Below are 17116 nucleotides of genomic sequence, written 5' to 3'. Positions count from 1 at the left end.
TATAACAGAAACAGTATAGGACCTAAAACAGAGCCTTGAGGTACTCCACAATTTATCTCTCCCACGTCTGAGTTAGATGACGTTCTTACAAATTGTTTTCTGTCAGAAAGGTAGGAATCTAAATATGACTGTTGTCCCTAAAACCATATCTTATGAGTTTTCGAAGCAATATGCTGTGATTGACACAGTCAAAAGCTTTTTTTTTTAATGTATTTAAACACCATTTAGGTTTCAAAATGAAAGAGTTGAATGACAGAAAATGACTACAGTTTTATGTTGTCGTAGATACAGTTTTTTTCAAAAGGGTTGTTTTTGTGGACTAGACAGTGCCCAGCATAAATACTAAAGAGAAAGGAGAAGACACTTATGTTTCAAAAATAGTGGAAAGCAGGAGTCCAAATATCTTGCACCACTAAGTTAAGTTACTGTACTTTTTTGTACTACAAAAAGACTAGATTAACACAGCACTAACCCCAAAAATGAAGTCTCTATCTTAGCACCAATTGCACTAGCGCAAAATAGACATTTTTGACTGGCCCTAGTCTCAATTCTTGTGCCACAACTTTTAAAGCAAAGCAACCACCTGCAATATTTTTGAGACATGGAGTCACCGAAGTTTTTTTTTATCTAGTCTAGTTGAGTCAAGAATTTCAACTGTGCCATTTTTAATTATAACCCTCTCTTCCATTTCACATTCAATGGGTAATATATTCGTTTTCTTTATATTGGCTTCACTATTCAGCCAGAATTGCTGGATCTTTTGAAATTATTTGGGATATTTGCTTTGACTCTTCATAACACCTTGATGAAGTTGCATCAGATACAAAAAGGGTAGACGTGCCTCTAATTGATGATTCAGTCAGCTATTCAAAGGAAGAATGAGACTGGTCCCAAAGCAGAACCTTGAGGCACTCCAATCGTCGTGACATCCTTTTCGAATGACGAATTGCCCAGAGTTATTATCTCAACTGAACTTCAACATACCCCGTTTGAAACAGCGGGAGATCACTCTGTTTTTATTTACCTACTCCAAGAAATACAATCGAATATGCGAAAAAACTGATCTATTTTCAACACACATTGGAGTTTTCGAAAGGGAAATGGAAGATATTCATTCCACTTTCTGATGTTTATGAAAATTTATTCCTCTCTATTCATACATGTTATTCTGTTTTCTTTCCAATGATTGTTTTTTTTTTGTTATTATGATTGAACACTTTATACCAATTATTGAATTATTTAATTTAGTTCTTATTCACAGTAGTTACATGTATACTTTGTAAAAAGCTGTCCTGTAAATGGGTATTGTGCCTGATTGGGCAGTAAATGTTTTTTTTTTTTAATTTCTGAATAATTTCTCCCTATTTTCTAAATCTGAACATAATAGTCATTCTCAAGGTATCCCCCAAACTATAATAAAGAAGCTTCTGCAACAGTCAAATGCTTTAGAAAGTTAATTTGTATTGCGTAACTTGCATAATGAATTTACTTCAGTTTGTACTTCCTATCTGTTTTCATCTATATTGCAAAATTTCTTAAAAAAGGAGGATAAGAATGTCGAATTGTAGTAGTACCGCTACAGAAAACCCAAGTGTATATTTTTTCTTCGAAATGTTGCATACCTAATATCTTCTCACGAGCCTCAAGATTTGAAATGTATGCGTAAACTTGATTTCCGAATGTAGGTGAAGAAGAATGTGATGAAGTCGAAGCACCGCAAGACATCGATCCCTACGAGCTGGCTGATCCTGTTGAAATACTGTCGAAGCTTCCCAAAGACTTCCACGAGAAGATCGAAGCAAAAAAATGGCAAGAGAGGAAAGAGGTGTTGGAAGTCTTGGAGAATCTGGTTAAGGTGCCCAAATTAGAAAATGGTGATTACGGAGATACGGTCAGAGCACTGAAAAAGGTTAGTACAGTGTCTACATCTTTGATCCATTTTTTCGATGGCAGAAAATCGTCCAACACGCAAACTTAGCTTTGAAATTGAAATTATAGAAAATATATGAAATGATGGGGCTAGCACCACCATAGATAGATAGACATGTACTTTATTGTCCAAGAAAATACAATCTTATTGACAAAGCTTATTGAAAAATCTGGTATGTATAGCACTTCAAAGAATAAAAGAAAAGAAACAATTCAAAAACACAAATACCCAGAAACACAATTTCAGCAAAACTAAGTTCACATATCTAATAGATAAAATATAAGAATAGAAAATAAAATTTAACAGAGTTTGTAGAGAAAATAGTTTGTATAGTCTCTTTCAAAAAATGTAAATAGCAAATATACACAATTTGAACATAGTTCACATGTCATGGATAAAAATGAGGAATATCCCAGTATAAAATATAATTTAAAGTACAGGTGTCACTTTAAACAACAAAAAAACACCTATATTAAATCACAGCAAAGTTCCATTGTAATATTCATCAAGATTATAGTAAGCTTCAGTTGCAAGGGCATCTTTACCAAAATTTCTGAACTTTTTATAGCTTTTATCCTTCGTAGTTTCGTAAGGTATGTGATTATACAGCTTTTTACTTTCATAAATTAAAGAACACTTTGTCTGGCTTGTTTTTGGAACAGGAAGATGTATTTTATTGTCAGTTACTTGCCGGGCTATGTAATTTGTATGTTCCAGAGTTCCAACCATATTATGTTTTTTGTAAACTAGGCAAACAGTTTCAAGTATGAAAATACAAGTAACAGTGAGAATTTTTTCTCTCAAAAATAATGGTCTGAATGAAAAAGTTGTTGACTGCAAAATCCCCAAAAGGCAACACCATATCTCAGGTGGGACTCAATCAGGGAATGATATACATTTTTGTTGTGGATGGAATCAGTTGTGAGAGTAACAAGGTCATTTACATAAATAAGGAAAAGAATCGGGCCCAGTACTGATCCTTGTGGAACGCCCCATAAGATATCCTTAGTGTGTGACAGTTTTTCGTTTGATCTTACTAACTGTTTTCTATTACTTGAGTAAGACCTGAACCAGTCATTACACACTCCTCTAAAGCCATAGTAGTTCAACTTTTGCAAAAGAAGTTCATGATTTACACAATCAAAAGCTTTGGAGAAATCGCAGAATACTGCAGCTACGATCTCACCATTGTTGAGATGTGTGTAGACATGTTCAAGAAAGGAAAAGAATGCATCATTTTTGCCTTCTGAAAGCCAATTTGACAGTTGGTTAATATATTGTATTTATATATCTTCCCAATGAAATAATATACATTTATCTTTTTCACAAATATTGAATAACAAACAGAAATAAGTTTCATATGCCACAGATGTTGAACGTATACTCATAAAACACAATATTTTTAGCAGGCTTATCTTCAGTGAATGACCTAAATCTATTCAGAATGTGATATATCTTCTTTTAAAACTACTTTGAAGCTTCATGTGTTGAAGTGACTTTTTTTTCAGTTAGTACTGTTTCTATGTTTAATTATTTTGTTAATTTCAAACTTTTGATTTAGCTTTAGTCATGGATTGTGGTAGCTTAAGTCATAAAATGTTATATTCTAACCAACTGTAATCAGTTTTTGTGCCAAATAAAGGGTTAATACATAAATGACAAAAAGGATAGGCCTAATAGTAGATCCTTGAGGTACACAATATGAAACGTCATCTTGGATTTGAATTTTCTCTTGAGTGTATTTTGTTTCATTTCAAATAAATAATTTTGGAACCGGATAACTATACTTCTGATGCCATTTTGGTTCAATTTTTCAAAAATTAAATTTTTACTTTACTCTATCAATGCTTTATTGATTTAAAGGTGATTCAAAAAGACAGCAACGTCGTATGTGTAGCCTTAGCGGGTCGATGCATTGCTGGTCTAGCCAGCGGCTTGAAAAAGAAATTCCAAACATATGCCGGATTCTGTATTCCCGTCATACTGGAGAAGTTCAAGGAGAAGAAACAAAACGTCGTGACCGCCCTCAGAGATGCGATTGACGCCGTTTATCTTACGGTAAGCAATGAATTGGAATACAAGGTAAAATTGATCCATCAGACCAGAACTGTGAAGATATTTAATGAGCGTTTCGTCTTTGCCATCATCAGGAATGATTATATAATATGAAAGCAATATTGGGAAATGTTTCACGTAAGAATTTACAAAACCTCAAACGAGAAATATGGCCTGTGATTGAAAAATATAGCCAGAGTTATTGAAGATATTTTAGACTATTCCAATTTTAGATTATTCGAACATCATTGCAAACTTGCAAACAAATAAATTTTCCAATAATAGGAGATTTTTTATCAAGTTTTTAGAAACACTATAGTCTAGAACATTTTTTGTATTAGATACCGATTTGATCTTTTTTTGGTAAATTCAAATTCGAATTAGTTCTAGAACTTGTGGTACACTAAAAGCTGGAAAGAAAAGATGAAAAAAATTTATGAGTCTAAAATTTTAACATTTTTGCGAAAATTATGATAAAAAAAAGTATGTTGGGCAACCTGAACGATACATAAAAACACGTTCAAAGGATGACATAGAACATAATCAGATCTAGTGTGTGTGCTCTAAAAGACAGCCATGGGATCAAGGAAATTCAATGAAAATCATTGAGAGTATATAACATTAGACTTGTTGATGCTTTTGGGAACCTACAAGTATGTAAACGAGGCTTTAAAATTATGAACAACAATCATCTCCTGATGGTGCAAACTTTGCTGACAGTGTGAGTTGAGAGAAAAGTGTAATTATCCTTGAAATATTGCAGACAAACTTCGAAGCGATCCTGGAAGACGTGACCGAAGCACTGAACAACAAAAATCCCTCCGTGAAAACTGAAACTTGTTCCTTCTTGGCAAGAGCTTTTTGTAGGACATTACCCACAGCAGTGAATAAGAAATTACTGAAAGCTATTTGCACTCCTCTTATCAAAACCATCAACGAGTCAGGTCAGTTGTTAATTTTTTTTTGGTTTGATTGGCATATGATTTTTCTGGGCTTCTTCAAATCATTTTATTTAATGATATTCCAGATCCAGCTGTCAGAGAATCGGCTGCAGAAGCTTTGGGAACCCTCATGAAACTGGTTGGAGAAAAGGCCATAGCACCCTTCTTGGTCGAATTAGAAAAAGATAATTTGAAAATGGCCAAGATCAAGGAGAACTGTGATAAGGCTGTGATCCTCGTTAAAGTTTCTGGGGTGAAGAAAGAGAGGGCTGCCACTGCCCCTGCAAAAATCGAGGCTCCCAAAGGCCCAAACAAAGCCCCAGCCAAAAAACCAGTTGGTAAGATACCTTTTTTCCTGCGAGTTGAGTAATTGGAAAGAAAGGAAATGTTTTATTATATACTTTTGTATCTACACATGTATGTGTGTGTTTGTTTTATGATGTGTGTATGGCGTGTTTGTGTGACGCACATGTGGGGCGTGGTATGTGGTAAATGTGGGTGTGTGTGTATTTGTGTGTGTTTAAAACAAATTTGAGAATATTTTCTATTGAAAAATATTTCTATTTGATATCGATTAATTATTTCCTGTCGACTCTTATCAAATTTTTTCACAGCGACTAAGAAAAAAACGGAGATATCTTCCGGTTCGGCCACCGTCGTCAGATCCAAAGGTCCAAAAGGTTTGGCGAAATCTGCTTCTCAAAACATCGAAAAGGAACTGACGGATGAGGAGGTTGACGAAATTGTAGCAGGAATGTTGAGTGCAGAAATAGTTGGTGATATTTCTAATTCGAATTGGAAGACTAGGTGAGTTCAGAAACATTTGATTGATGCAAGAACCTCAACATTTTGAATTTTTTTGTATATCTGATACAATTATTGTAAGAAGAGGTGTATTTGTATCATCAGACATTAGTCTTTTGCATATATACTTAGAAATATATTTTTCAAAGTTTAAACTCAACTTATGATAGCCTCACTTGGTTCATGATTTCCATTCTTTCGTAGACTCGCCGCTTCCGAACAGATCATGACAGAAATACAGACCCTAGACTCCAAATCTGTCCCGACCCAAGCCCTCGTCAAATTTCTAGCCAAGAAACCCGGCCTGAAAGACACGAACTTCCAAGTGCTCAAAGCCAAACTGGAAGTAGTCAAGTATTTGGCGGAGAACTGCAAATTCACGATAACCACAGCGAACTGTTGCGTAACGGAAATCGCAGAAAAATTCTCCGACGCCAAGAACGGTACTGCAGTAGCTGAAACTCTCACCGCAATAGCAGAAGCGACTACTCTCGGGCTGGTGTCCGATTTAGTGCTGGATTTCGCCTTTGGCCAAAGGAGCCCCAAGGTTCAGCAGGAAGCGCTGGGTTGGCTCAATGTTTCGATCAAGGAGTTTGGATTTTCGTAAGCGACACACTGATTCTCATAAAATGTAGTTTCTTCAACTGTTTCTCGTTTGTTTTCAGTAATATAAACGTGAAGGGTCTCATCGAGAATAGCAAAAAGGGTCTGTCATCGACGAATCCTGCCGTCAGGCAGACCACAATTTCTCTTCTGGGGACGATGTATCTTTACATGGGGGCCACGCTGAACGTTTTCTTCGAGAATGAAAAGCCTGCTTTGCGAGATCAGATCAATGCAGAATGTGACAAATATGAGGGGCAGAAGCCTCCAATTCCTACCAGAGGTTTGTATATTATGACTAATCCAAAATTCGGCAGTTACAGTAAATTTCAACAAAAGACTCTTCGGAATGTTCCATATATATGTTACTTAATTGGGGGGCGAAGAGGGACCCACAGCCTGTCAAATTCTTGTTGATGAACGTCGTACAGACTGGATTTTTAATTTTTCCTCAAGTGGGGAACAACCGGTGAACCTCCTGACTAGATAGCGCCAGTAGCTCATGCCATTACTTGAAAAATGAGAAGAAGAATCTGCGTCTCCAAATTGAAAATATCCGCCAATGACGTCCTCCAAGGGCTTGTCATTGGCGGACATGTCCTCCAAGACATTATTATTATCAAAATTCGAATATTTACAAAGCATTTTATGCAAAAAACATATGAAGATATTTCCTTTTCGTTTAGTTCAATATCAGTTGAACTGTAGTATATTACTTATCTTAAAGAAGTTGATCTCGTTTAAAAAAAAAATCAAATATAAAAGTGGTTCTTGAAAAGCATGTTCAATAAAAACGTTTCTAGTGAATTATTTTGCGAATGTGAAAACTAAAACTATGGGGAATTATGTTATTTTGATATTAATTACTTTTACATTTTTTCATAATGAATGCTTTTATTCTTTATTGTATTTCGTATTATTTGTTAATTGATTTTTTGAACTTGACCTTATTTTTACTTTGAATTCACTACTCAGAGAAATATTCTGAATACATCGATATTATTTTAATCAACCTTTGAAATAATTATATGCAATTTTGTTCCTCTATATCAGGCGTTGTGAAATCTGCCAGTTCAGACAGTTTAGACGTCGTTGAAGATGACGAGGATACTGACCCCGCTCCAGTGAACATCCAAGACCTCATCCCCAGAGTGGACATCAGCGGTCAAATAACAGAAACTCTCATAAACGAGCTATCAGACAAAAATTGGAAAGTACGCAACGAGTCTCTGACCAAGATCGCTTCTATCATCCAGGAGGCCAAGTTCATCAAACCCAATCTGGGGGATCTGCCTCAACAGCTGGCCACTCGGCTCACGGACAGTAACGTGAAGATCGCTCAGTCGGCTCAGAACCTCTGCGAGTCCATAGCGAAGGCGATGGGGCCCCCTTGTAGGCAGTATGTTCGGGTATTCTTCCCGGGAATTTTGCAAGGTATCGTGTAAGGCTGTGTTTTGTATGTTGTGTGATGATTTAAGCGTTGCGTTTTAGGCTTGGGAGATAGCAAAGCTGCCGTCCGGGCTTCCTCTATTCAAACAATCAACTCCTTCGTCGAGCAGTGTGGTTACAAGGAGTTTTTCGAAGGCGAGATGATAGCCGATGCATTAAAATCGGGGTCCCCGTCACTTAGGATCGAGTTGTGGAACTGGCTTGCAGAACACCTTCCTAAAAGTGAGTATTCTCAACAAATTGGAATACCAAATAATCGACCATCGATACAATAATCCGGTCAATCTAGACATTGGAAGATACATGAATTTACAACAAGCTGCAAACGCGTGTAATTGTTCAAAACATAGTTTAAAATAAGATTTTAAAATTCCGAATGATTGCGATGCCTGGAAAAAAATTTATTCGAGGTCAAAGGTCAAAAATCTCAAAAAGAATTGGTTTTTCGCGATTTTCAGTAAAACGGTAAGTTTTATCATAAAATAATCTCAAATAAAAATTGTAGATCATAAAATTCTCTTCAAAAAATGTATCAATACTTTTTTTTTTCTTAGAGCCAATTATAGGTGTGTGGTAAACAAGTGTCTGTGTGTGCAATTATCTTGCCAAATAATTGTGGCTAATATTTTAGTTACTGAATTTGTTAGCAGTGCTCTGAAGGTTTTTATACTTGATATTTCGTGCCTGACGTTTTCTCTATAACTGCGGTAGATAAATAAATGTCTAACGCACTTGTAGACAAAACGTTGAGCATAAAAACCACCAGACCAAAGCCAACAACAGAAAATAGCTTTGACATATCTGGCTCTAAAAGTTTATATACCTTCGTTTGAATTGTTGATTTATTTGTGACAAAATGTTATCAACGAGGTGTGAATATTCGGACAATAAAGCATATTTCCACTTCGACAGTTACTCCTAAATCAATACCGAAAGAAGAACTGCTGTTGTGCGTACCTCACCTTTACAGCAATCTGGAAGACAGGAATGCCGACGTAAGGAAGAACGCCCAGGAAGCGATCTTGGGTATAATGATACACTTGGGTTACGAAAGCATGTTGAAGCAGACGGAAAAGTTGAAACCGGCTTCGAAGAACGGCATCGTGGCAGCCTTGGAGAAAGTACGGCCCAACTTGCCGGCGAGACCGGCTCCCAAGAAACAGACATCGGACGGAGCTGAGAAAGCTGTCAGAGGAACAAAACCTGTGGCCAACACGAAAAACGCCGTCAAACCTAAGGTAATAATAATATTAGGGATTTTTTTCAAATAATTGACTCTTTACAAGCTTTTTATTTAGTTTGACCTCTCCCAGGGTATGTAATCAAAGCTTGAAAGTTGAATTTGACTCGCTTTCCAGTATCCACAAGCTTGCACTTTGTGACAATGCACAATTACCTAAATGCCGTCATTTTAGTCCATGTGGGGTGCCACAAGGTTCTGTTTTGCGTCAAATTGTGTTTGATATGCTTGTTAATGGTCAAACTTGAAATTAAAATCAATTTTTTCACCGATGTACAAAAGATGTATCATACCTAATGAGTACATGGGATTTATATCTAAATTTTTTAGGGGGCCGTCTCATCCAAATCTGCTCCTCCGACCGCCGGTCGAAAGAAGGATGAAGATATTGACACTTCGCCATTATTGGTCGTGAGTAATTTAAAACAGCAGAGAACCATTGATGAGTCGAAGCTGAAGGTGCTAAAATGGAATTTTACTCAACCTAGGGAGGAATTTGTCGATTTGCTGAAAGATCAGATGGCCACGGCTAATGTCAATAAGACTCTCATGTTTAACATGTTTCATTCAGATTTCAAGTAAGTTGATATCACTGTGCTATGTATCGAAGTTTATAATGTCTATACATCCACAATATTACATAGAACGTTGGTTGAAATGAGTTGAAGTTGTCAAATTGATTGCTGAGTAAAATAACTTACCAAAGATACAGTAAAAGCTTTATTCATATTTTGTACAATGTATTTTTATTGCAACTACTGATGAAGAGATTCGTTCATATTTTGTGCAACTGTTTTTATGCCTTTTGTAGTTGAAGTGTTCAAACAAGTTTTAAAAAAAAAAACTCATTCTTGCCTTTTAAACAAAGATACAGTTGTGATACATTTGAACTACTGGTAGAAGCTCTGTTCTTATTTTGTACAACCATTTTTTATGCTTTCTGTAGTTGATGTGTTCAAACAAATTTTCAAACAAAGAAAGATCTCTCTTTCCCAAAAATCCTATTACTTCTGAACTTTTGTGTGAAACAAAATTTCGCTAAATAGTTTTCGCTTTTTACTGGTCTAATATGAAGATATTTTCAACAAGACCTCATTCATATTTGAGAACCAATATTTATTTGTTTTAGGTATCACATAAAGGCTATAGAAGCCTTGAACGATGACCTGGCAGACAATGGCCAAGCACTCATTTCAAATCTAGATCTTATTTTGAAATGGTTGACTTTGAGGTTTTTCGATACCAATCCTTCGGTGCTGCTCAAAGGCCTTGAATATCTTCAGTTTGTTTTCAATATGCTCATCGATACCAAATACCGTTTGGTGGAGAATGAAGCGTCGTCGTTCATACCCTATTTGGTAAACAAGGTAAGAGGTAGCTGTGAAAATGGTATATGTACGAATGACCTTTATTTTTAAAATGAAAATAAAAAGTGTGTATCGCGTTAACTCTCCAAAATATTTTATTCTTACTGATGAGGACGCTATTGCTTCTATGATTGTCTTTTGATCGAAGATACAGTTGTAATGCATTTGAACTACTGATAGAAGAAGTTTCATTCGTATTTTGTGCCACATCTTTCATTGAAGTGTTGAAACGAATTTGCAATTATAAAGAAAATCGTATGATTTCTTTTGTGTTGAAGATACAGATGTAGTTCATTTGAACTACTAACATATATAAGTTATTCGTATTTTGTTCAACAATATTTCTATGTCTCTTGCAATTAAAGTGTTCAAAACATTTTTTCAGTTAAAGAAAGACTGCCTTTTGAACTAAGATACAGTTGTAGTACATTTGAACTACTGATAAAAGAAGGTTAACTCGTTTTATGCCTTCCGCAGATAAAGTGTTCAAACAAATTTTCAAGTAAAAGAAGAGTTATGATTGCCTTTTGATCAAAAATACAGTTGTAGTACATTTGAACTACTGATAGAAGAAGCTTCATTCGCATTTTGTAATACATACTTTTCTTCCTTTTGTAGTAGAAAATGTAAATGAAAAGTCTGTGCAATTATTGAAATTAATTTTTCTCCTTTCATTTGGTTTTGGGTATAATTGTGATAATTTATTTTCAGATTGGAGATCCTAAAGATACGGTTCGTAATGGGGTGAAAGCTTTGTTAACACAAATAACTAGATTATTTCCTGTTAGCAAGCTATTCACTTATATAATGGAAGGACTGAAGTCAAAAAATGCTAGACAAAGAGCCGAATGCTTGGAAGTTATGGGGGGTATAATTGAGGATTATGGTATGTCCTACATATTTATTGGAAAGGACGTATATCAGAGAAATATTCAATTTCAGGTATAACCATTTGTTTGCCCACTCCCGCGGCTTGTTTAAAAGAAATAGCGAAACAAATTTCTGACAGAGACAACTCAGTGAGAAATGCTGCTTTGAATTGTTGTGTTCAAGCGTTTAACATCGTGGGAGAAAAAGTATACAGACTGGTTGGTAATGTAAGTACCATTTTGTTAGTTCTACAGAAATCGATATAAAGTTTCATTAAAATAAACAACTTTTTTATTAACAACGCAAACTTTTCATGTTTTTGTAAACATAAATGATGAATATAATCATTTATTGTAAATTGAGGGCCATCATTAAACTAGAAAACCTCAAATTGAGAGGTATAGTTTCTATTTAACCTATTCACATACATTCTTCTTTTTCTTCTTTTTATTCATCTTCTTCGTCTGTCGAATTTTTCTTCGTCTTTCTATTCTTCTTCTTCGTTTTTCTATTCATCTTCGTCTTTCTAATCTTTGTATTTCTACTCTTACAAATATTTAATAATGAAGTTTTTGAGCGATTTTTTGTGGAACACCTCATTGTAGCCTTTCTTAGGCAGTCATGCGAGGGTTTTAAATAACATTTCCATTTGCATCAAATTCTGAACTTCACATATTCAACAGTGAAAACGCTTTTCAGATATCCGAGAAAGACATGTCCCTCCTCGAGGAGAGAATAAAAAGGTCGAGCAGAAAAACTTTTGCCCCTCCCAGACCGGACTTGAATGCCACCGTAGTGACGACAGCACTATCGCCCCAGAAGGAAAATACCCCACCCAATAGAGCCATGGAAGAAAATACCTTCGTGAGCAACGGCGTTAACAACAACTTCGAACAGGACGATGATATGGAGGAGGAAAGTTTGCCGCCAGTCAAGTAATTATAATTATTATTCGTTAGATGCAGTATTTATCAGCTAATACTCGTCAAGTGGCACTATAGTAGTTTACAAAACCGCTGCTGCCTTCTTGAACTCCTTGAGAAGTGCAATATCTTTGATTTCGTCGGGTCTTATTTCAAAACGCGAATGTTGCTCGATTTCAATATGTTTCTCTAAGAAAAACCTGAGCAGACTTTCGCTTACTTGGGTTATACAGAGTTGATATTTTGATTGCGACTCCTTCGACATGTTACCACAACTATTTATACACTTTATTTCAGCCTGCCACCTCAGATAATTCAGGAACCCCCCAAGAAGGAAATCGACGGACCGTTCCGGTTAGACCCCGAATTCATGAAAGAGCTGGACAGCATACAACAACAACTGAAAGTCACCAAGCCACAGTTGAGGACGTTCGACCTCAGTTTCTTGTATGAGGAAATAAAAGTACCTACGATCGAGGAAGCCAGGGCAGCGTAAGAGAATTTTGACTGCGGTCCCCAGTTACTCTCTCTTGAATTTTTTTTTTTTTGTTTCAGGGTACATTCAGAGGCGTTTCAGCCTGTCAAACTGAGCTCAGCACTCACAAGAATGAGCTTGCTGAACGTCAACAAGCTTCCGAGTCCGAAGAAGAGCGATCCCACCATAGAGAGGCTGATCAAGCAGATGACCTCGCCTAATATGTCCATCGCTTTGATGGTAAGTCGATAACGTTTTGCGAGTTTGCCACCCTTTGAGACTGCCGCAGTATTTTGTGACCTGTCAAAGGCATTTGATTGCGTTGACCACAAAATACTGCTGAGAAAGCTCCAACGTTATGGATGCAGAGGTGTAACTCACAAATGGTTGGATTCCTACTTGATGGGATGGACACAAATGGTCAAAACAACTCAACTTGAAAAAAAAAAAAGAGAAATTGATTCTGGAGTTCCACAAGGTTCTGTGTTAGGTCCCATTCTTTTCTTATTATATATTAATGACCTCATCAAGCTTAATATTTCTGGGAAGTTAACCTTATTTGCAGATGGCACTACCATACTTTGGAATAATGAAAACACTTGTGAGTTTCACAAAATAATCTCTGCTGACTTGACAAAAGTTAAAGATTAGTGTGATTCAAACATTTTATCTTTTAACTTAACTAAAGCAAATTTATTGTCATTTGGATGCTCAATCAACGAACTTTTTTTTGAAGACAGATCACTGGAATCTAAAAATAACACTAAATTTCTAGGAGTGTTCATTGACCAGAATTTGAAATTTGTGGATCACGTGAGCAACTCACTAGAAAAGTCTCCTCTGGCTGTTATGCAGTTGGGGTGATTTATAAAGAATTGGTGTTCAGCACTGCAAAGATGGCGTACTATGCACTCATAGATTCTCCAAAGTTCCTCGTATATTCGGAAAGATTTTCAAGGAACTAGGTATGAAGGTGGTTTTTAAAACAAGTCATACACTACAGAGCCTTTTGGGAAGTCCAAAAGACAAAGTCGAGAATTCGGAAAAGTGTGGAATTTACGAAATTGAATGTAAGGACTGCGATGCAAAATATTATGGACAGACAAAAAGATCTATTAAAGTAAGATATAAGGAACACAGCACACTTAAAATATGGAAGACCTGAAAAATCAGCAGTCGCCCATCATATTTTGCAACAAAACCATTCCAAAGACTTCAGTTCTTTAAGATTAGTTAGACAAGTTAATAACAACAGGCAACTAGATGCCTATGAGAGGGTAGAAATAAGTAAACACAATAATATTATGAATAACGATGATGGACCTACACCAAAGAGCATACTATATAGCTTGTTAAAATAAAATAATGTTGTTGAGTTTACTGATTACTACAAAAGGACACATTGCAAAAATAAATTTGGATGGGCAATATTGTAAAATAATAGATAAGGCAAAATTGTAAAATATGTATATATATATATATATATATATATATATATATATATATATATATATATATATATATATATATATATATATATATATATTATTGTTTTGTATTTTATAAGTGACTGACTGTACTGTGAAGAGCATTATTTGCTAATAAAGAGTAATAATAAAAAAAAGCACTGTATACTTGATATGTGTAGATCTCTGTATGTTTCTTTTAGACTCGCCACTGTCGAAATGTAGGCTCGCTTTGTAATAAATGATTTTGTTTTTTCCAGGCGATGACACAGTTGCACGAGTTGATGCCACAGCTGAAGGGAAATCTCATGATCGAATACGAAAACGACCTCATGACGGCCGTCATTACGCAGTTCAAATGCCTCCACAACCAGGACCCCACTCTGGATACCACTGTTGCCAAATTGTACAGGAATCTCCTCACGGTTATAGACGCTGTGAGTAAACTGTCGATCGAAAATTTCATTTCGTTTTCGTGACTTGCTTCTCCTTTCAGTTTTACAGTAACAAATTGCTTGGAACGCAAGTGTCGGTGCCCGTCATCAGAGACTTGATGCACCAGATGATTTGCGTGCTAGTGGAAGGAAAACTGAACAACGTTCCCAATGGAGAGGCCTACGTGAGAGTCATCAACCTGCATTGCGTGAAGGTGATAGAGAGGTCCGATCATACGAATATGATATGGTAAGAAAAAACTCGTAGTCATCTCCGCTTGTATCGACTAGTATTTCATTTACGTTTCAGCGCGTTGGTGAAACTCATCAACGAATGCATAACGCTCGACAGTTCCCCGAGACACGTCGATCTGGTCATGAAATGCCTGTGGAGGGTGATCAAGCTGATGCCGCAGTGGGGCGACGACATCGATTACGATTCGGTGCTCTTGGAGGTGCACTACTTTCTTAAGAAGTTCCCTTCGTCGTGGTGGAAGACTAAAGAATCGGATACCCCCTTGAGGACAGTCAAAACTATCATCCATTCGAGCGCTAAGATCAAGGGGGGCACCATAATGCTTCACTTGGGCAAGATACCGAACACTAGCGAGTCGGAGGTTGAGTCGTATATTTTGAGGGTGCTGAAGGTGAGTTTTGACTGATAATTTGAAGCCGGGGTATTGATAATGGGTTGCACAGTATAATGGAGTGTGGAGGTTATTGGAAAACTATGAGATTTATAGACAATAACCCCAGGATAGTTTATTTATTTATTTAACGGCAAATCCAATTCACAAAAACATATTTAACAAAGTGTGAAGAACTACAAAGTATTTTTGAATGCTTTTGACAGTCTATGTCATGATTATTGCTAAATTACTGTGTATACAGTCTTATGTAGTTACAATCTTCACTTCAATTGTACGGTTTTTTAATAAAATTATATTTTCTAGAGCAGCAAACTCATATCTCTCTTTCTTTCAGAGTTTGAAAATCACCGATATCCAAAATACGATTGTGAAACCGGAACCACAGCGTAGGTCGCTCTCCAGAGAAAACCACAAAATGTTGACGGAAATATTTCAGAAGATCGGCAGTAAGGACGAGACGAAAACGGGGTTGAATTTATTGTACGACTTCATGCAGCAGCATCCAGAAGCCGATATTGAGCCGTTTCTAGCGAATTCTAGCAAATTTTTCAAAGACTACATCAAGAACGGACTGAAAGAGATCGAAGACTCCAGGAAGACTGCGCAAGCAACTATAGTCGGTAGGTACAACAATCACCGGTTTACTGTATCGGACTTGTGTCGAAAGGTGAGATCTCGTTGATCCTCGGCCCGCACAAGACTTCTGAGGGTTGTCGTTTGAAACAGATTTTAACAGAATCATTTTTTCACAGAAAAAGTCAGCGATAAATCTCAAGAAACCGTCGAAAACTCCGTTCCCGATGTGGATCTGAAAGGGCCCGAGTATTGGAACGAGAGGCTGGAAATGTGGATGGAAATTATTGAAAATGTCAACAAGAAGATGCCTTCTCTCTTAAGCTACCATAGCGAGCGATCTTCTTCTGTTTGAGGCCGCGCGCATACACAGTATACTCTGAAACGGAATAATCGTTAACTCAGTAACTTATTTCCCAGATCGATATGTGATAAATTGTGTATATATTTTTAAATTTGCATGACATAGTTTAGAGTTTCTTCTTGTAGGCGTCGTCTTCGTCATAATTCCCATTCTGCCTTTGTATTAAGTTTTTTATTTATACTTTTGATGTACCCTTTTTTTATCATTAGATTTTAAGATCACATACTTTTTTAACTTTATTTCATAGTGATGGTTCGAAAAGTAATTTTTTTAACATTTCCAGCTCTTTCATATTCCATTCTTTGAGGTTTTACTTTATGTACTGTGCTGTTCATAAGTATTTGACTGATTTGGAAATTGATTTCCTCTAACTATGTACTGGCGATAATAACAATAAAAATAATAGTAAATGAGTAGTTTTTTTTCACGAACACGACTGAAGGGTTTTTTTTACTACAAACATCGTTTTGTCGAGTTTTCACCGAATTTCATAATTTTTTTCACTTATTTTGTTGAAATGTACTTTTCTGAAAAAAAAAAGTTCTAAAGAGGAGAACGAATTGATTTCGACTAGTTCGTTCTTCCATTGTCTACTATATAAAATGATTTGAAATCCCTGAAACAACCAAAAAAAAAAGAATTGAAAATGAATGGCTGAAAATAACAATTATATTAACCAAAATAAACATGAAATGAAATAATAGTGAAATAAAATACAAGTAAAAATAGAACAATTGTTCTATTTTTGCTTAATATAGTTGTTATTTTCAGCTATTAATTTTTAATTCTTTTTTGGTTGTTTCAGGGATTTTAAATCATTTTATATAGTAGACAATGGAAGTCCGAACTAGTGAAATTCATCATGAAACATTGTCAATCACCTTCAAACAGAACGAATTGAAATGAGAAAATCTTCAATAGATAACTATTTCTCAATCCAATTGAAAAATAGAAAGGGATGTAAACTTCGCC

General features: G+C 36.0%; 1 protein-coding gene across 4 annotated transcripts in view; it reads left to right on the top strand.

Annotated features, from left to right (window-relative positions):
* LOC111516747 (protein mini spindles-like) overlaps nucleotides 1-16557 on the top strand; it is a 28193-nt gene extending 11636 nt beyond the window's left edge. For all 4 annotated transcript variants that reach the window (XM_074185055.1, XM_074185054.1, XM_074185053.1 and 1 more), the window contains 22 exons: nucleotides 1686-1909; nucleotides 3794-3988; nucleotides 4749-4929; nucleotides 5013-5264; nucleotides 5541-5733; nucleotides 5935-6333; nucleotides 6396-6616; nucleotides 7387-7767; nucleotides 7825-8004; nucleotides 8695-9020; nucleotides 9353-9600; nucleotides 10152-10389; nucleotides 11101-11275; nucleotides 11332-11486; nucleotides 11959-12194; nucleotides 12480-12674; nucleotides 12738-12897; nucleotides 14384-14560; nucleotides 14620-14807; nucleotides 14868-15204; nucleotides 15542-15827; nucleotides 15960-16557. In XM_074185055.1, the coding sequence (XP_074041156.1) occupies nucleotides 1686-1909; nucleotides 3794-3988; nucleotides 4749-4929; nucleotides 5013-5264; nucleotides 5541-5733; nucleotides 5935-6333; nucleotides 6396-6616; nucleotides 7387-7767; nucleotides 7825-8004; nucleotides 8695-9020; nucleotides 9353-9600; nucleotides 10152-10389; nucleotides 11101-11275; nucleotides 11332-11486; nucleotides 11959-12194; nucleotides 12480-12674; nucleotides 12738-12897; nucleotides 14384-14560; nucleotides 14620-14807; nucleotides 14868-15204; nucleotides 15542-15827; nucleotides 15960-16135 (5123 nt within the window). In that variant the 3' untranslated portion in view covers nucleotides 16136-16557. The remainder of the gene's footprint in view (nucleotides 1-1685; nucleotides 1910-3793; nucleotides 3989-4748; nucleotides 4930-5012; nucleotides 5265-5540; nucleotides 5734-5934; nucleotides 6334-6395; nucleotides 6617-7386; nucleotides 7768-7824; nucleotides 8005-8694; nucleotides 9021-9352; nucleotides 9601-10151; nucleotides 10390-11100; nucleotides 11276-11331; nucleotides 11487-11958; nucleotides 12195-12479; nucleotides 12675-12737; nucleotides 12898-14383; nucleotides 14561-14619; nucleotides 14808-14867; nucleotides 15205-15541; nucleotides 15828-15959) is intronic.
* Nucleotides 16558-17116: the final 559 nt, after the last annotated feature.

This window comes from Leptinotarsa decemlineata, unplaced genomic scaffold (assembly GCF_025532065.1).
Source record: "Leptinotarsa decemlineata unplaced genomic scaffold, Ldec_3_MD MMD2_tig00026361_RagTag_RagTag, whole genome shotgun sequence".
NCBI lineage: Eukaryota > Metazoa > Arthropoda > Insecta > Coleoptera > Chrysomelidae > Leptinotarsa > Leptinotarsa decemlineata.
This window is presented reverse-complemented; position numbering and strand designations above follow the sequence as displayed.